The sequence below is a fragment of the Triticum aestivum genome, chromosome 4B, assembly GCF_018294505.1.
Source record: "Triticum aestivum cultivar Chinese Spring chromosome 4B, IWGSC CS RefSeq v2.1, whole genome shotgun sequence".
Classification (NCBI taxonomy): domain Eukaryota; kingdom Viridiplantae; phylum Streptophyta; class Magnoliopsida; order Poales; family Poaceae; genus Triticum; species Triticum aestivum.
Window position 1 is genome coordinate 310,849,327 of NC_057804.1, and position 17,296 is coordinate 310,866,622.

Consider the following 17,296-nt stretch of genomic DNA (forward strand, 5'->3'; position numbering starts at 1 on the left):
TTGCTGATTTGTTCTTTCGTGAAATTATTCGCTTGCATGGTGTGCCAAATACTATTGTTTCAGATCGTGATACTAAATTTCTTAGCCACTTTTGGAGATGTTTATGGGCTAAGTTGGGGACTAAACTGCTTTTTAGTACTACTTGTCACCCCCAAACTGATGGACAAACTGAAGTAGTCAATAGAACGTTGTCTACTATGCTTAGGGCTGTTTTGAAGAATAATAAGAAAATGTGGGAGGAATCCTTGCCTCATATTGAATTTGCTTATAATCGTTCATTGCATTCTACTACTAAGATGTGCCCTTTTGAAGTTGTGTATGGTTTCCTACCTCGTGCACCTATTGATTTGTTGCCTCTTCCATCTTCGGAGAAGGTTAATTTTGATGCTAAACAACGTGCTGAATTGATTTTAAAAATGCATGAGTTAACTAAGGAAAACATTGAGCGTATGAATGCTAAATATAAACTTGCTGGAGATAAGGGTAGAAAACATGTTGTGTTTGCACCTGGAGATCTTGTTTGGTTACATTTGCGTAAGGATAGATTTCTTGATTTGCACAAATCAAAGCTACTGCCACGTGCTGATGGTCCCTTTAAGGTGTTAGAGAAAATAAATGATAATGCATATAAACTTGAGCTGCCTGCAGATTTTGGGGTTAGTCCCACTTTTAACATTGCAGATTTGAAGCCTTATTTGGGTGAGGAAGATGAGTTTCCGTCGAGGACGACTTCATTTCAAGAAGGGGAGGATGATGAGGACATCAATACCATTGTTACACCCACAGCCCCTACTGCTACATATACGGGACCAATTACTAGAGCTCGCGCACGCCAATTAAATTATCAGGTACTTTCATTTCTTGGTAATGATTCTAATGTTCATGAGAATATGATGCTGCCTAAATTGGATACATTTGTTTTGCTTACAAATGAAGGGCCTAGCTTGGAGAAGGATGAACATTGGAGCAAGAACAAGCATGGAGATGATGCCATGCGCAAGGGGAACAAGAACGGATTTACAAGTGATGATTTCAGGACTTTGAAGCCACCATAATGGGTGCATGAAGCCATGGACGAAATATACAAGATGCCACTTCATAAATTTCGTCCCGAGGCTATTATAGGTGCTGCGTCACCTTTTTATTGGGCCAGGCCCATGTAATTTCGAAATACATAAGTATAGGCTATTTTTAGAGTCCGTATGTGTGGGGAAACAAGAGATAGGGTTGATTTCGGACCCCTCCACCAAGGGCCACGAAATTCCCCCTCTCTTCCTCCATATATACAGCCCTTAGGGCACCATTTAGACTTTGGGTTTTGTTTAGATTAAAAGTTCACCATAGCTGCAACTTCGCGTACTTCGTTTGTGTTCAACGACCAGACAAAGGCGTCACAGAACCCCACCTTGATCAATAAAGCTTTCATCTTATATTCGCAATATCCAGATTGCAATCTTAGTTTGTTGCTTGTTCTTCGTTTGCTCGCAGGAAACAGACCCTCGTGGTCAGGTTGATCGTGCTCCGGCGTGGTCAATAACCTCTCGGAGTTGGTTTAGCGATTGCTAAGGCGCGACGTCCTCGCACGTTCGTAGTCGGATCATCAAAGTCGACTTCCACCAAAGCGATATCCATCATCTCATCGAAAGACGGGACACCTTTGCCTCTATCAACGCAACTTTCCCATGTTGATCATTTTTTCATACCCGCGACGGTTGTAAAAGGTTTTCATTTGAAATTCATTCAGTGTAGTAGTTGAACTTCCTGCTGTTTTCATGTTGAACTTCTATGACGTATTTTTGTTTATGATTTTCTCATCCATTTTTTAGTGTTATACAAATGATATTCTTTTTGTACAAACCTCTCTCACAATATTATTTTTAACTTTATCCGATCGAGGGCTTGAGCTTACACAAATGTTATTCCTACCATTTTAAAGTAAATTACAAAATGACGTGATCATGATTTCTGCCTTCATCGCGAACGGATGCACTAGGTAAAGTAGTTGAACTTCTCGGGCATGTCTATTTGAACTTCACTCTATTTTTGATGTGCTGTTTTTTGCACTGCGTGAAGTAGTTGAACTTCTAGGGCATGTCTATTCGAACTTCACTCTCTTTCACTTTGTTGTATTTTTCTTATACGAAATGCACACCATGCAGTACGTGAACTTCCGGTTGTTATCACTTTGAACTTCTCTCTGGTTTGAGAGAAATATTTTAAAATACAAAAAACAACATCTTTTTTTATGTATTTTGGATATCTAAATATACATGGTGAACCTCTCTCACAAGAATTTTTAAACTTTTCCTCGCCGAGCACTTGAACTTCTAGCAACCATTTTTTCGTTTATGAGTTGTTTTTAAAAGTGCAAAAAATAGCGTTGTGTTTTTTATTTTTTGAACAGGTAAATCCAAGGTTTTAATAAACTCTGAACTTCTCTATTATTTCAATTTGAACTTCACCTTTATATATTTTGAGTAAAGAATTGTATTGGATTTTTATACGGAAAAAATCGAACATGGAAATACATGTTGAACCTCTCTCGCAAGAATTTCTGAACTTCTCCGGACAGAGCACTTGAACTTCTTTCAACAAACCTTTTAATCTTTTATTTTTCTATACTTTTATCCTAACCTCGAATGCATTCCTTGCAGTAGTTGAACTTCTCGTTTTTTTTCACCTTGAACTTATGTCATGTATTTTTGTTCAACCTCTCTCACAAGAATTTTTGAACTTTCTCGGGACGAGCACTTGAACTTCTCTTGGGTACGTGAGAATATCTAAGTTTTTTCAACTTTTTGAACCTCTTTTGTGTATTTCCTAGAAATGTGAAAAATTGGAGTTTTTTTAGTAAATGTCAAACTTCTTCGTTATTTCAAACCGAACTTCTTGGTTTATTCATTAGTAACGGGGGAAATTCGAGATTTTTGCAAGAAATATTGAACTGCTCTGTTCTTTTAAATATATCTTCTTGGTTTATTATTTAGTAGCGAGGAAAATCTGAGTTTTCTGTAACTATTTCATTTTTTTGTAACTATATTGCTTCATTATTTTAAATTTTATAGTGCTTCATTATTTTAATTTGAACTTCTTTGTTTTATTCTTGTAGTAATGGAAGAAATATTTGAGTTTTTTGTAACCATTTCATTTTTTTAATTCGAAGTTCTTGGGTAAATTCCCTCTATTTTCTTAAATTGCCTGAAGAACATTTTTAATGATGCTTTTGTCTTCTCTTTTCGAACTTTTTTTAATAATGCGTTAGTGTTCTCGTTTTAATTTGGACTTATTTGTTTTATTTTTTCTAGTGACGGAAAAAAATCCTAAGTTTTTAATAAACATCGAACCTCTCTGTTTTGTCAATTTGAACTTCTATCTTTTTTTAGAAATGAGAAAAATCCCTTTCTTTATAAATGTTGAACTACTCCGTTTTTATTTGAATTACTTGGTTATTCTTTAGTAACTGCGAAAATATTAGTTTTACAATAAACACCTTTTTAACTTCTTTTTTTGAACTCCCCAAGGTTTCATCCTTGAACTTCTCGGTTCTCGTCCTGTTAACTGAAAGTTGTTTTTGCAATCCTAATGGGTTTTGTTTGTTGAAATATTTTTTGTTCTTTTGGACTTACATATATCGATCAATTGAAATGTTTTGAGAAAATTTGTACTTTTCGTACTCACGCATGAAACGCATTCCATATAGTAGTTGAACTACTCGCAGTTTTCGTGTTGAACTTCGGCCATGTATTCTTTGAAAAACAATGTTTTTACATAAGCATCAAACATTTTTTTTCTAAATTGAACTTTCATACTCTTATTTTTTTCCTAGAAGCAGGTAGCATTTGAGTTTTTTATATACATCAAACTACTCCCTTATTTTAATTTGAACTTTTTCATTTTATTCTTTAGTAACAAGGAAAGCATGAGTTTTTTATAAATATTGAAGTGCTCTGTTTCTATAATTTGGACTTCTTAGTTTTTTAGTTTTTAGTAATAGAAATATACTAGTTTTGTAATAAATATTGAACCGCACTCCTATTTAAATTTGAACTTCTTAATTTTATTCTTTAGTAACGAGAAAAAATCAAAGTTTTTTATAACATTTGAACTTCTCTTCTTATTTTAACTTGAACTTCTTAGTAGAAAATATTGTTTCTAAATAAGCATCAACCCATTCTTTTTGAATTGAACTTCATACTTTTATTTTTCTTAGAAACCGAAAGAATTTTGGGTTTTCTGTATACATGGAACTACTGTCGTTTTTTAATTTGAACTTCTTGATGTTATTTATTTGGTAACAAAAAAACTATGTTTTGTAATAAATATTGAACGACTCCGTTATTTAAATCCGAACTTCTAGTTTTTTTGAAACGGGGAAATCCATTATTTATATAAAAAAATTGAAGTGCTCTGTTATTTTATTTTAACCTTCTAGAGTTATTTTAGACATGTGAAAACTATGTTTTGGGTACAAATATCAAATATTTGTGGTATTTCTCATTTGAATTTTTGGATATTTTTTAAAAATAAAGGGGAAATGCATGGGATTTGTTTTATACAAAAATATGTGTGTCTCTTTTGTCTTCTCATTATTTTTTCAGGGGCAAAATGGATGCAGAAGAAAAGAATTTATGGACGCACTGTATATTGTATACCTAACTTTGATCCATGTTCAGACATACAAAAACGATAGTCTTTTGTAGGCATATAAAAAATGTACATAGCATGAAATCACATGCGATAAAACAAAATTTTGTCGAGTATTTTTGTTTTGCATCAGACTTAACTCACATTCAAGCCACCACTATACATTTTTTTTCCTTAGCACCACTTTACACATTTTTTTTGCTTACACACTCTGATTGATTTTCACTTCTCTCTTTTTAGATTGGTAAAAATGCAACTTTGTCATAGAAGCTAGGAAGGAACAACTTTTTTTAAAGAAAGATAGTGACGGTAGAGGGCCACTTTAGTGCAATTTGACCATCCACACAAATAGAGAGAAAAATGATGTATGCGGAACTAACACTACCATCAACACTTACACATGGATAAAGAGAAAAATGCCATTTGCCATTTTTTCAGACAACTGTAAGATTACTGCGTAGTACATTGTTGTATAGCCGTCGCAGAACTTGTCATATCGTAGTAGAACTTCACCGCGGACGGCATATAGGCATAGTAGAACTTGGCGTATAGGCCTAATAGAACTTCACCGTAACAGGCACTTAAAGTGCAGAACACACACACAGAAAACGCCAATAGCAATTAGGAAGCAATGGCTAAGATAGAAGAGCACGGATACGCCAAAAAACTTCTACTGGTGCACTGAGGCATTTTAGCAAACACGACGTGTACACACAAACAACTGATGAATTAAAGAAGCGGAGGAGGCGCAATGGGTTGGAAGGTGCACGCGGCAAGAGTCGCACGCAGGCGACGGGCTGGCCAGGACGCGTGTAGCTGGTAGTCGGACCTCACTGTGGCAGCGCTATGAGCTGAGAGACAGAACTCGCCACTGCAAGGAAGGCTTGAGCTGCGACGACGGCTTGCTTGGTAGCCATGTCTGCAACGGGGGATTAGTAGGGAGTTTGAATCCAGCTCACCTCACACGGTAGCGGCGAACGACTATAGCTAGAGACACTAGACTGCGACCAAGGAGTGGAGCTGGAGCATTCACCGCGGCACTCGGCGAGGCCCACCGGAGCTGTAATGTAGCTCCCTGCTCACACGTTGTGGCAAGGTAGCTGGTTGCCATGTCGGACGGGCGGGGTTTCCATGCAGAAGACGCGCTGGAGGAGAGCTTTCTCATGGCGGGATGGGAGGACGGGGGTGCGCTGGAGAGTTGCGCGGCAGGTCGCGTCAGAACCAAGTGAAGTTTGGGCCGGAGGGGAGGGCATGTCGTGTTGGAGTGAAGGGCGGTGGGTGGCTGCGGAGGTGATTGGGGCAGTGGGTCGCATCATAGGTGGTCGGCGCGGCGGAGGGCGGCGGAGGATGTGGTCAGGACGAAGGGTGGCAACGGAGGTGGTTGGGGCGGAGGTTGCGCGGGGCGATCTGGAAGGGAGCCGCCCAGTTTGTGGTGGCGGCGAAACCGGGGAGGCACCGGTGGTTGCAGAGGAGGCAGCGTCGTTTGGGGGCGAGGCGGGGACGGCCGCGCCGGTTGGTGGCGAGGTGGGGGCGGCCGTGCCGGTTAGTGGCGACGTGGGGAGGGAGGCGACGGTGGCGGCGCGACCCAGGGAGGGAGGACGCGGTTGACGGTCAGGGCATGGCGGCCGTGCGGTTGGTGGTCGGGCTCCAGCGGGGGTGGGGCAGCGGCCGCGTCTCCGGTTCGGGGGCATGGTGGCGGCGGCGCCGCCGGTTGTCGAAGGGATGTGCGGGAGGTGGGCGATCCAGATCTGCGATGGTGGGGGATCGGGGGAGGTTGGGTGGGCTTTTTTCCTTTTTTTTTTGGTCGTTGCCCGGTTCGGGAGTTCGACAACATGCCCATCGAGCCCTATATAGAGCGCCGTGATTAGTGCTACTCTCTATATAATAGGCTTCAAGTGTGTACTTGTTAGTTAAACCTATGGTTAAAATGTGACACTAAATACGACTAATAAGTACTCCCTCTGTTCCGAAATGTATGTCGCTGGGGAATATGTTCCGACCAGGTGAAAATGGGCAAATGGACCTTTATGCCCCCAGTTCAAACTTTGAATCTGTCCGTCATCTTCCTCAGCGTCTTCCACCTCCGCCTCCGCCCCGGCACTCCACCTCCGCCTCCGCGGCTCTGCCACCCGCCCTCCACCTCCGCCCCGGCACTCCACCTCCGCCTCCGCGGCTCCGCCACCTGCCCTCCACCCCCGCGCTCCTCTCCCACGCCAGGGGCTCCTCCCGGCCCCCGCGCGCCCAGGTGGTGCTCTGCTGCCGCCCGCTGGTGGAGACGAGGTGCTGATCTACTGCCGGCCGCTGGTGGAGGCGAGCTGGTGCTCTGCTGCCGCCCGCTAGTGGAGGCGAGCTGCTGCCTACGCGCGCCCAAGGGCTGTTCCTCCCCATGCACAGGTGCTGCTGCCGCTGAAGTCCTCGCCGCTGGGCAGGAGCTGCTTTAGCTGGAGTTCTCAATTTTGCTCTCCTAGGTTCATCTCCTCGCCCATTACTCCCTCTGCATCATCCGAGTAAACAATTTGATGATCATAAACTTGATGTAATCATCTGTCTTAAATAATTTGAATAATTGCATGTAGTACAATCTTGGAGTAATACTGAAATTTAACACTGAAACTGAACAGTGATATTGAACACTGAAAGATGAACACTGAGTAGAACATGTACTGTCAATACAAGTTTGGACTTGTACTGTCAATACAAAAAATGAGCATGTACTGTCAATTTAACACAGGTTTGGACTTCTTAGTTTCATCAGTACTCCAAATCAGTAGGAGTATGAATTAATGGGCAAAAATAATTGCTACTCTCATTTCAGGTAAAATTGAGTAGGAATAGGAGTATGAATATCAGGAGCATGAATACCAAGAAGGGTAGTGGTAAAACATAGAGCATGGCCTCCGAAAATTTTACCTCAGCCTTACTTTGAACTCACTATCATTTCTGTACTCCATTATTCCCATAAGAGGGTCTCTTTCACCTGTAACTTGACATGATCAAGTAAACTGTGCACATGGCTATTTTTATTTGAATCTTCAGAATGTCCAAACTTTTAAACACTATGGTATGACTGAACAATCTAAAGTGTTTGACATAATTTGATGTAAATAAAATACTCCGGTCATTATTAGTATGCAAATTTGCAGTTAGTGCTTCGAAAAAAACACTATGGGAAATGACTTGAATGGAGAAATGTTGAGATACCAACCTGCTAGCTGAAAGTGCGGCATGCCGGCATGAGAGTGACTGATGCCCTCACACATCTTTTTTCAATAGCCCTTCTTTAAAACAATCTGATGGAAAAAAATTCAAGGTCACAAGTCATATTACTGTAGGGCTCATATTACTGTAGAAGAGGGAAGAGAGAGAAGAGAGCAAGAATATGGAGGTCACAAGAGGAGTATACTACAGTAGCTCTCCTCTTGTTGCAAGTCCTACACTAAACTACTAAAACTACTGCTTGCAAGTCCTAACATAACAGCAGCAATCATCATCAGTACTCCAAGTATCCAAGATCGAATAATTAACAGAAAAACAAGATAACCTAACAGAGCAAGATGGAGTAATCCAAGAAAATTAATTGAAAATTGCTGAGTAGTGTTGTGTGCAAGTGCAAGTACTCCAAATTTGTTTGAGTAGCAAATCTTGGAGTACCGGAGGACTCCAAGTTAAATGTACTCAAAGCAAAATTAACTTGGTGATGCATGCTAAACTTGAGAACCATCATCAGTTGGTACACACATCATTCAGATTACACATGATAATTAATTAGGTGCGATAACTAAATAACCCCAGCAGCTACGTTAGTTAGGTGTAGTAAAAACTCCTACTGCTACTGCATCTTTACCAACCAAATTCAGTGACAGAGCTACTCCATTTTACTCAAAATTCAGTATGCAAAATTAACAGTAATCCATACAGCTGCTTCATACTCCAAATTCAGTATACAAATTCAGTATTCATGTACTACTCCAAGTCCTACACTAAACTACTCAAAGATCATTTTCATTTCCATCTGATCATTTAACGTTAAACAAGCAGTGCAAGCAAGAGAATAGTGCAAACAAAGTATGCAATAATGTTGTACTGCTCCAATTGATCATTTTCATTTCCAAAATGTACTGGTGTGCATCTTGAAAGTTCAACCTCTTACCTTGAAAGTTCTTTTTAGTTGCCTGGAGAACATGGATCTCCCAGACCTCAACTACACCCCACCTGCAGAAGATGAAGATGAAATGGACGAAGATGTAAGAGATGAGATGGACGAAGATGTAGGAGATGCAATTGTTCAAGGTAAATGACTCAAATGATCATGAGTAGAGAGTAAACGACTCAAATGACTTGTGTAAATGCATTGTTGTACTCCATTTGATCATATATAATATATTTTCTTTGTGCAGGTGTTGAGCAAGCAGTTCAGAAAAGGGATATCCTAGATGACAAGAAAAGATATGCTGCTTATGTTGCAATGCATACATTGTGCATGAGTAGAGGGGGAAAGTTTAAGAGAGATGACAAGAAAAATATTGCTGATTTCTTTGGAGTGGGTGTCTGGAATATACAAAGGATTTGGAAGAAAGCGATGGAGCAAATTGCTGAAGGTCTAGACGTAGATGTTTCAGGTCAGAGGAAAGGAAATTGTGGAAGAAAGCCGAAAGACATCAATCTAGAGCAAATCCCTACCATCCCACTAAACAGGAGGTCTACTATCAGGTCACTTGCCTGGCAACTCGGGTGCAGCCCTACGACACTCCACCGGAAGTTCATGCTCAAGTTGATAAAGAGGCATACAAATTGTTTGAAGCCAGCTCTAAATGAAAAGAACAAGAAGGATAGAATGAAATTTTGCTTGTCAATGCTCGATGAGACAACAACACAAACTGAAAGGCCAAAATTCAAGACCATGCACAACATTATTCATATCGATGAGAAATGGTTCTATATGACCAAGAGAAAAAGGAACTATTATCTGTTGTATGGGGAGGAAGAGCCTACAAGAACTCTGCAAAACGGCAGTTGTATTGGAAAGGTTATGTTCTTGACAGCGATTGCTAGGCCGAGGTGGGATAATGAAGGAAATGTGACCTTCTCTGGAAAACTTGGAATTTGGCCGTTTGTGAAAGAAGTTCCGGCTCAAAGGAGAAGCGACAACAGGCCCAGAGGAACATTGGAGACAAAGTCAATAAAAGTCAACAGGCAAGTAATGAGAGAGTTCATGATAGAGAACCTGCTGCCAGCAATACAAGCATCTTGGCCTGAGAATGATGCTGGGCAAACCATCTATATACAGCAAGACAACGCTAAGCCTCATATCTTGCCTAATGACCCAGAATTTTTAGCAGCCGTGGAAAGAACTGGACTCGATATCAGACTAATCCAACAACCTGCCAATAGCCCTGATCTGAATGGCCTTGACCTTGGGTTCTTCAGCTCGTTGCAATCTCTAACAGATTGTTTAAGCCCTAGAACGCTTCAGGATCTTATCAAGGGTGTGCTAGATGAATTTGAAAACTATGATGTTTACAAGCTGAACAGAGTTTTCCTATCTCTACAAGCTTGCATGATTGAAATCTTGAACCATGCAGGGGGCAATGGGTATAAAATACCCCATGCAAACAAGGAAAGGCTAGAGAACTTTGGGATGCTACCTCCAAGACTTACATGCCCTCAAGAGGTATATGCAAATGCCCTGCACAATCTTGGGATAATGGAGAGAGTTGCTTGTTGAGTTGCTTGTCGAGATGCTAGTTCAGATGCTTGAGGAGATGCTTGTTGAGTTGCTTGTCGAGATGCTTGTTGAGATGCTCGTCGAGATGCTTGTTGAGATGCTTGAGGAGTTGCTTGTCGAGATGCTTGTCGAGTTGCTTGTTGAGATGCTTGAGGAGTTGCTTGTCGAGATACTTGTTGAGATGCTTGAGGAGATGCTTGTCGAGATGCTTGAGGAGTTGCTCGTCGAGATGCTTGTTGAGATGCTTGAGGAGTTGCTTGTCGAGATGCTAGTTTAGATGCTTGAGGAGTTGCTTGTCGAGATGCTTGAGGAGATGCTTGAGAAGTTTCTTGTTGAGATGCTTGAGGAGATGCTTGTTGAGATGCTTGAGGAGTTGCTTGTCGAGATGCTTGTTGAGATGCTTGAGGAGTTGCTTGTCGAGATGCTAGTTTAGATGCTTGAGGAGTTGCTTGTCGAGATGCTTGAGGAGATGCTTGAGAAGTTTCTTGTTGAGATGCTTGAGGAGATGCTTGTTGAGATGCTTGAGGAGTTGCTTGTCGAGATGCTAGTTCAGATGCTTGAGGAGATGCTTGTTGAGTTGCTTGTCGAGATGCTTGTTGAGATGCTGGAGGAGTTGCTTGTTAAGATGCTTGTGATTATTTGTGTGGAGTATGTGTGTAACTCCTTGTTTGTGTGCAGTATATGTAAACCCCTTGTGAAATTACTCCATATGTTTGCAAAAGGCTTCTATGGACTGGATTTTACTCCATATATATGATCATTTTTGTTTGAAAAGTTTAATTTAATTTTGTGAGGAGTGCATCATTTGTGTGATCATTTTTGTTTAATTAAGAGAGAAGAAGAGAGGGCACTGGAAGAGAGAGAAAGTAAGAAGAGAGGGCAACACACACACACACACACACACAGAGAGAGAGAGAGAGAGAGAACTGGAAGATAATCAAGCACTCCAAGAAGAAAGAAAGAAGAGAAAAGAAGAGAGAAATAGGAGTACTCCATTAGTGAAAGTTTCATTTGGTTTCATTTGATTTAGGTCTCATATTGTTGCACTATTGTAAGAGGGCAAAAGAGAAAGAGAAGACAAATGAAAGAGACGAGAGGAGAGGAGAAGAGTAGTTCAGTTTAGTTTTAATTAAATGAAAAGGTTTAATTAACCAAGAACTACTCCTACTCCTACTCATACTCCAAGAACTACTCCTACTCCTACTCCAAGAGCTACTCCTACTCCTAATTTTAAATAAAACTAAACAGCAAGTCCATAGAATAGATTTTACTGAAACTACTCCTGAGTTTGAGTAGCTTGTATGGCATGTCATGATTTTACAGAAACTACTCATATCATGATTTTACTGTCATTAATATGCAAGCAACAATTAAGTTCACAATATTATGCAAGTTAACAAGCTTCAGTAGCCCAAGTTTCAGTAGACAAATTAACACAAGCTACATACGACAACTTTCAAAAGAAGCTACAGCTGCTTCATGAGAATAAGCAAAGTTTCAGTACATTTGATCCATCTGGCCAAATCGAGAAGAAAACAAATCAGGGAAGTTTAACTAATAACTGCAGTTTACCCAGCCCCATGGTGAGAGGAAAACAAGCTGCAGTTACCACACACCCAAATTCAACCAATCTACTCCGGCCGGCCGGTTATCAAGTTCAAAGGTCTTGTTCAAAGAGAAGAAGAAGAAGAATATGTTCCATCAAAGAGGAGACGGGGTCAACCTTGATGCAAAAAGATTTTAAGTTAGTTAAAGGAAAAGGTTTCATTTTATTTTACTCCTACACTTTACTGAAAAAGAAGAGAGTAAGAGAGGACAAATGGTTCAGATAATTTTACGTTAATTGAAAGAAATGGTTTTAGTTTATCTTAATTTTACTGGAAGTTTTAAGTTAATTAAAAGAAAAGGTTTCAGATTATCTTAATTAATGGCTGCAGTTCTTTCAGTTAGTAGGGTCTGCTGCAGTTCTTTCGGTTAGCAGGGTCATTGATGGCTGCAACCACCCAATATACAGGTGAAAACGTTGTTGTGAGGATATGAGTGAAAGGATAAACAAGTTGTTGCAAGAGAGATAATTCTAAGAAGTCAGAAAACTACTCCTTCTAGATCAAACAAGTTGTTACAGGAGTACTCCAACTGTAGATCAAACAAGCAGTAGCAGCAGCTACTGCACCAAAATTAACACAAGATACTGACAGCAGCAGCCCAAGATTAACACAAACTACTGACAGTACCTCTATTAATCTCCTTCCCAACTGTAGATCAAACAAGCTACTCCAAAATTTGTGTTGGTCACTGCATTTCTCATCAGTGCAAATCTGCACACTACTGCATACTCATATCCTCACAACAATTCGTAACAGAGGGCCTAAAACACAGATGTTACTAAAAACTGAAAAGCCTACTGCATCAAAGCTACTCCAAATCAGTGCAAATCCACACTGGAGTAATAAAGTTTACTGCAAATCTGCACACTGGAGTAATTCAGATTTACTGCAACTTCTCTAAATCGCTACAAATCAGTGACTTGTGAGCATGAAGATTATTCCTCGCCCAGCTCAACTTGAAGAATCAAGATTATTCCTCCCCCAGCTAAAAAAAATGCAAGACTATTGCAATTTCCGACGACTCAGCTCACCCTTGTCTACGGGTCAACGATCCTATTCCGCAAAGAACTTGCAGACATGTCTATGGATCGAGGAAATTTCAGCAGCGCCAGGCCAGGGGAGATGGACAGACAGACAAAGGAGCAAAGCTGTAGTGGAGAAGGGACCTTTTCTTGCATGGTTAGGAGGGGCATCCCAGCGCCGTCGTGGATGGTGCGGCAGCTCCGGATGCTGAAGATGGCGCCCTTGACCTTGAGCACGACGGCGCCGTTGGCATCGGTGATGGCGAAGTCGCCGTCGGAGAGGCTGAGCGCCTTCTTGGTCACCGTCAGCGGCACCACGTAGGGCGCGCAGAACTGGTGCCCCACCACCGGCAGCGGCGCCGGTGGGGCTCCACATCAAGCGCCGTTGTGTCGCCGGAGTACTTGAGATGCGGCTCCAGATCCTCCCGCTCGGGCTCCAGATCCTCCCGTCGTCGTCTTCACGCCCGCGCCGGTGCCGCTTGGGCTCCGCTTCAGCGACTCCTCACGCCTATCCACAAGCAGATCGAGGACCAGCGCATGTGGATCCAGCTCCTCCTCGCCCAGCAGCCGTCGCCGACAAATAAAAATGGCAGCTTTGTGTGGTGGGGAGCGGTGAGCGGCGATGCGGAGCAAGACGCCGGCGAGAGGGAGAGAGAGGGAGCATCAACGGGGAGAGAGCGGCGTCGCGCGCGAGAGAGAGAGGCGCCTGGTGGCCGGCGTCGCGCGCGAGAGAGAGGCAAGCGGGGGCGTCGCACGCGAGGGAGAGAGAGCGGGGGTGAGTGGGGAGAGAGTGGTCGGTGGCGTCGGGCGAGAAAGAGGGAAACGTGTCGGTCGGAGGGGTAGAATGGGAAACTCAGGGAAAATCGTAGCCTACGAAAATTTGTTCGTCGAATCGTTTAACGACATACAATTCGGAACAGAGGGAGTAGTACCGTAGTAGTACCAGTATACGTCGGTCAAATTATTCATCATGACCACACATTAAATTGACGTGATAACACGCTGTGCGTGAGGTGACACAAGAATACCGGCAGTGTGTTCGGGTATTCTGGACTTCAGATTTGGAGTACCACTTGTCTGTCGAAATCTTTCATCATTTACTTAAAACAGTCGATTGATCATATATTGAGTACCATATAACTGGAATTAACCGATGCAAGTCCAAGAAGGATTGGCCGTTGCTGCCGGCTAGCGTCAAGTTCGATCCCACGGAACAGGAGCTAGTCGAGCACCTTGAGGCCAAAGTGAGTGCTGATAGCGCGAGATCTCATCCTCTCATCAGTTTGTTCATACCAACCATCGACGGCGAGCACGGCATATGCTACACCCATCCTGAGAAACTTCTAGGTATGACACCGATCGACCGTCTACTTGCACAAACATATTCCTTTGTTTATAGCTCTAATTTTCTTTTTAGACGCAGACCTAGTGAAGCAATTATAATTTGACAGTTAATAAAAAGTGAAACAAGTGACTGCAACATGCCAAAGATGTTATGAAAATGCCAACTACGTACACTAAAACCTGTATTCAACAATACTACAGGTATCACACCGAGTGGCCTAAGCAAGCATTTCTTCCAGCGCAATTCCAGGGCGTTTAAAAGGGGCACGTGGACGCGTCGCAAGATATAGTCAGAGTGCAGCATGCACGCGATGTGGCACAAGACCGGCAATACCTTGCCGGTGATGGCCAACGGCCGGCAGACGGGCAGAAAAAAGGTTCTGGTGTTACACACCAACAAGAACTTCGACCAGCAAAGGACCAACTGGGTGATGCACAGTTACCACCTCGGGGACCTGGAGCAAGAGAAGGAGCGGGAGCTGGTCCTCTGCAAGATTTTCTACCAGACAAACACTAGGGCCAGGAGTAAAAAGATTATAATTTAGTTTGGTATTGGTACTTGTACTACCTTGTCGTCTGCAAGTTGGTATTGTTGTTAATTATCTTTCGGTATGAACTTGGCATTTGCTTCCAACCATCATGCCGAGGGTCGACGTGGATATAAAGTTGAATCATTTGTTTTGAAACAAATTTTCAGGCACCTGATTTTAATTTGATGGGTAGCATAAGCACATGCCGTTCAAATTCCCAATTCTCCAAATTTTTCAAAACACGTGCATGCACTTATTATCACGATGAAAAAACAATAACCCTGCTCCATCCCAGTTATCAGTGTGTACTTGCAGAATTCTCTTGTTTATTGAGCAGGTATATTGTTTATTCAGGTGGAGCAAGTTTCAACTAGGCTGTAGACTGCCCAGGCTTTGTTTTCTTTTTAACAGGCCCAGCGCATGACGACAACGGGGCACAAAGATCCAGCAGGTATCTACTGGCCTCTGGCCCACCAGCGTTAGTTATATTTTGTCTTACAACATCTGCAGGCAGTTTTTTTACTGAATCAAACACACGGCACAGATCTATTTTCCGCTTGAAACGCATGTCCTACATCTGTTTTCTAATCTCTACCTATAGTTTTACTAGTTCATATACACATATCATTATATTGAAAATACATAAAATTCCATTTCCATATTTACATCCTTATTTTTATTGTTGTTTTCCCTCCCAGTGCTGATTTTTTTACCACTGATTTTCCCTCAAACCAACTCAATTGTCCCACGTCTTATTTGCTTACAAAAGCAAAACGATTTTTGGGAAAATCAATAAGTTCTTAAAAATGTTTAGCATTTCGGGATTACAACAGTTCATACTCCACCAAAATATGCAAAATAAGGTTGAATTTTTTGACCGTGGTCCTGGGCAGAAAATGAGCTGTAATAAATTACATAAGAATTAGCAAATGTGCTCTATGTTGTCTGCCACAGATTTGGAGGCTGACTTGTGGGCATACTAAGTTCATGCGTACACAAGGTTTTTCAAAAAAAAACTTAGTCAACAATCGACTCTACCAGCGTCAGACCGTTAGATGTCAATCTAACAGAAATCATGCTTCTTCAGTCTCTGATCTTCCTGCTCCAGCCGCCCAAACCAGCGCTGGCGGAACCACCTGCTCCCGCATCCCGTGGCCGGCTATGCTGCCGGGCAAGCCTCGCGGGCCCACCATACTCGCATCCCTAACATGTTTATCCCTCTACTCACCCACACCTCCTGTTATTTTCCTGCGACAGCAGCCGAACTAGTCAACCCTCGTACTCTCCACCGCATGGGCAGCCACTGTCGTGTCTTCCCCGGCTACATGTCATTCCCTTCGTAGGCCTCGCCGTCGTCCACTGCCCTGGTGCTCTCGGCGCGGCATGGTCAACATGGTCCACGAACGACATCTATCGGAAGTGGACTGTACGTGGAAAGGCTGACAGCTGGGTCCACGGCCACACATAAGGAAATGCCTCCTTATTACGCGCAAAATAATGATTCCTCCACCTGACATCTGGGACCCACCGGAAGGACCTCTGTATTTCGCGAAAAAACATTCCCCCCGCTGACAGGTCGGACCCACTAGCTATATCTTCGCACGCAAGGAAGTGCCTCCGTATTGTGCACAAAAATATGAATACCCCCCTGCCAGCTGGGACCCACCATATTGGGAGGCTGACTAGTTGGCCTACTAAGTTGACGGGGACGGAGGGCTATGTCAACTTAGTCAATATGAACGATTCTAGCTCCAGTGATCATAAGATGTTCATCCAACGGTCGTAGTGCTTCTTCAACCTCTGGTCTTCTTGCTCCAGCCATCCAAACCAGCGCTGGTCGTGTCGCGTGCTCCTACCTCCTGTGGCCGGTTGTGATGCCGCGGAGGCCTCACCTCCCCCTACTACTCCCACTGCTGGCCAGGCCATCCCTCTACTCACCCACACCCCCTGTTATTCTACAGCGACGACAGCCTCACATCGCAGCTGAACTAGTGAACCCTCGTACTCCTCTCCGCGTGGGCATCCACTACAGCATCTTCCCCGGCTCCGCGTCGTCCTCTTCCTAGGCCTCGCCGTCGTCCACTACCCTAGTGCTCTCGGCGCGGCGTGGTCAACGTGGTCAAGGAACGACTTCCATCGGAAGAGTACTATACGTTGATAGGCTGACAGCTGGGTCCACGGCAGCCGCAAGGAATTGGCTCCTTATTATGCGCAAAATAATTATTCCTCCACCTTACAACAGGGACCCACCGGACGGGCCACTGTATTTCGTGAAAAAAACGTTTACCCCCTGACTGCTGGGACCCACCAGCTACATCTTCGCACACAAGGAAGTGCATCCATATTACGGGAAAAAAACGATTCGCCCCCCTGACTGCTGGGACCCACCAGCTACATCTTCGCACGCAAGGAAGTGCCTGACAG

General features: G+C 43.0%; 2 protein-coding genes across 6 annotated transcripts; one reads left to right on the forward strand and one right to left on the reverse strand.

Moving 5' to 3' along the window:
• Positions 1–6,599: 6,599 nt before the first annotated feature.
• Positions 6,600–13,851, reverse strand: LOC123092065 (cilia- and flagella-associated protein 99-like). Of its 5 annotated transcripts, XM_044513736.1 has the most exons (5): positions 13,143–13,845; positions 8,795–8,856; positions 7,850–7,934; positions 7,555–7,621; positions 6,600–7,138 (listed from the first exon to the last, which is right to left on the reverse strand). In XM_044513736.1, the coding sequence occupies exons 3-5, from the start codon at positions 7,902–7,904 to the stop codon at positions 6,712–6,714; spliced, it is 549 nt and encodes a 182-aa protein (XP_044369671.1). In that variant the 5' UTR covers positions 7,905–7,934; positions 8,795–8,856; positions 13,143–13,845; the 3' UTR covers positions 6,600–6,711. The 5 variants fall into 5 exon arrangements, 2 of the variants coding, with proteins under 2 accessions (XP_044369671.1, XP_044369672.1); XR_006444169.1 differs by lacking the exon at positions 7,555–7,621 and having other exon boundaries at positions 13,143–13,839; XM_044513737.1 differs by lacking the exon at positions 8,795–8,856 and having other exon boundaries at positions 13,143–13,851.
• Positions 8,803–10,412, forward strand: LOC123092064 (uncharacterized). Its single transcript, XM_044513735.1, has 2 exons — positions 8,803–8,934; positions 9,042–10,412. The coding sequence occupies exons 1-2, from the start codon at positions 8,826–8,828 to the stop codon at positions 10,367–10,369; spliced, it is 1,437 nt and encodes a 478-aa protein (XP_044369670.1). The 5' UTR covers positions 8,803–8,825; the 3' UTR covers positions 10,370–10,412.
• Positions 13,852–17,296: the final 3,445 nt, after the last annotated feature.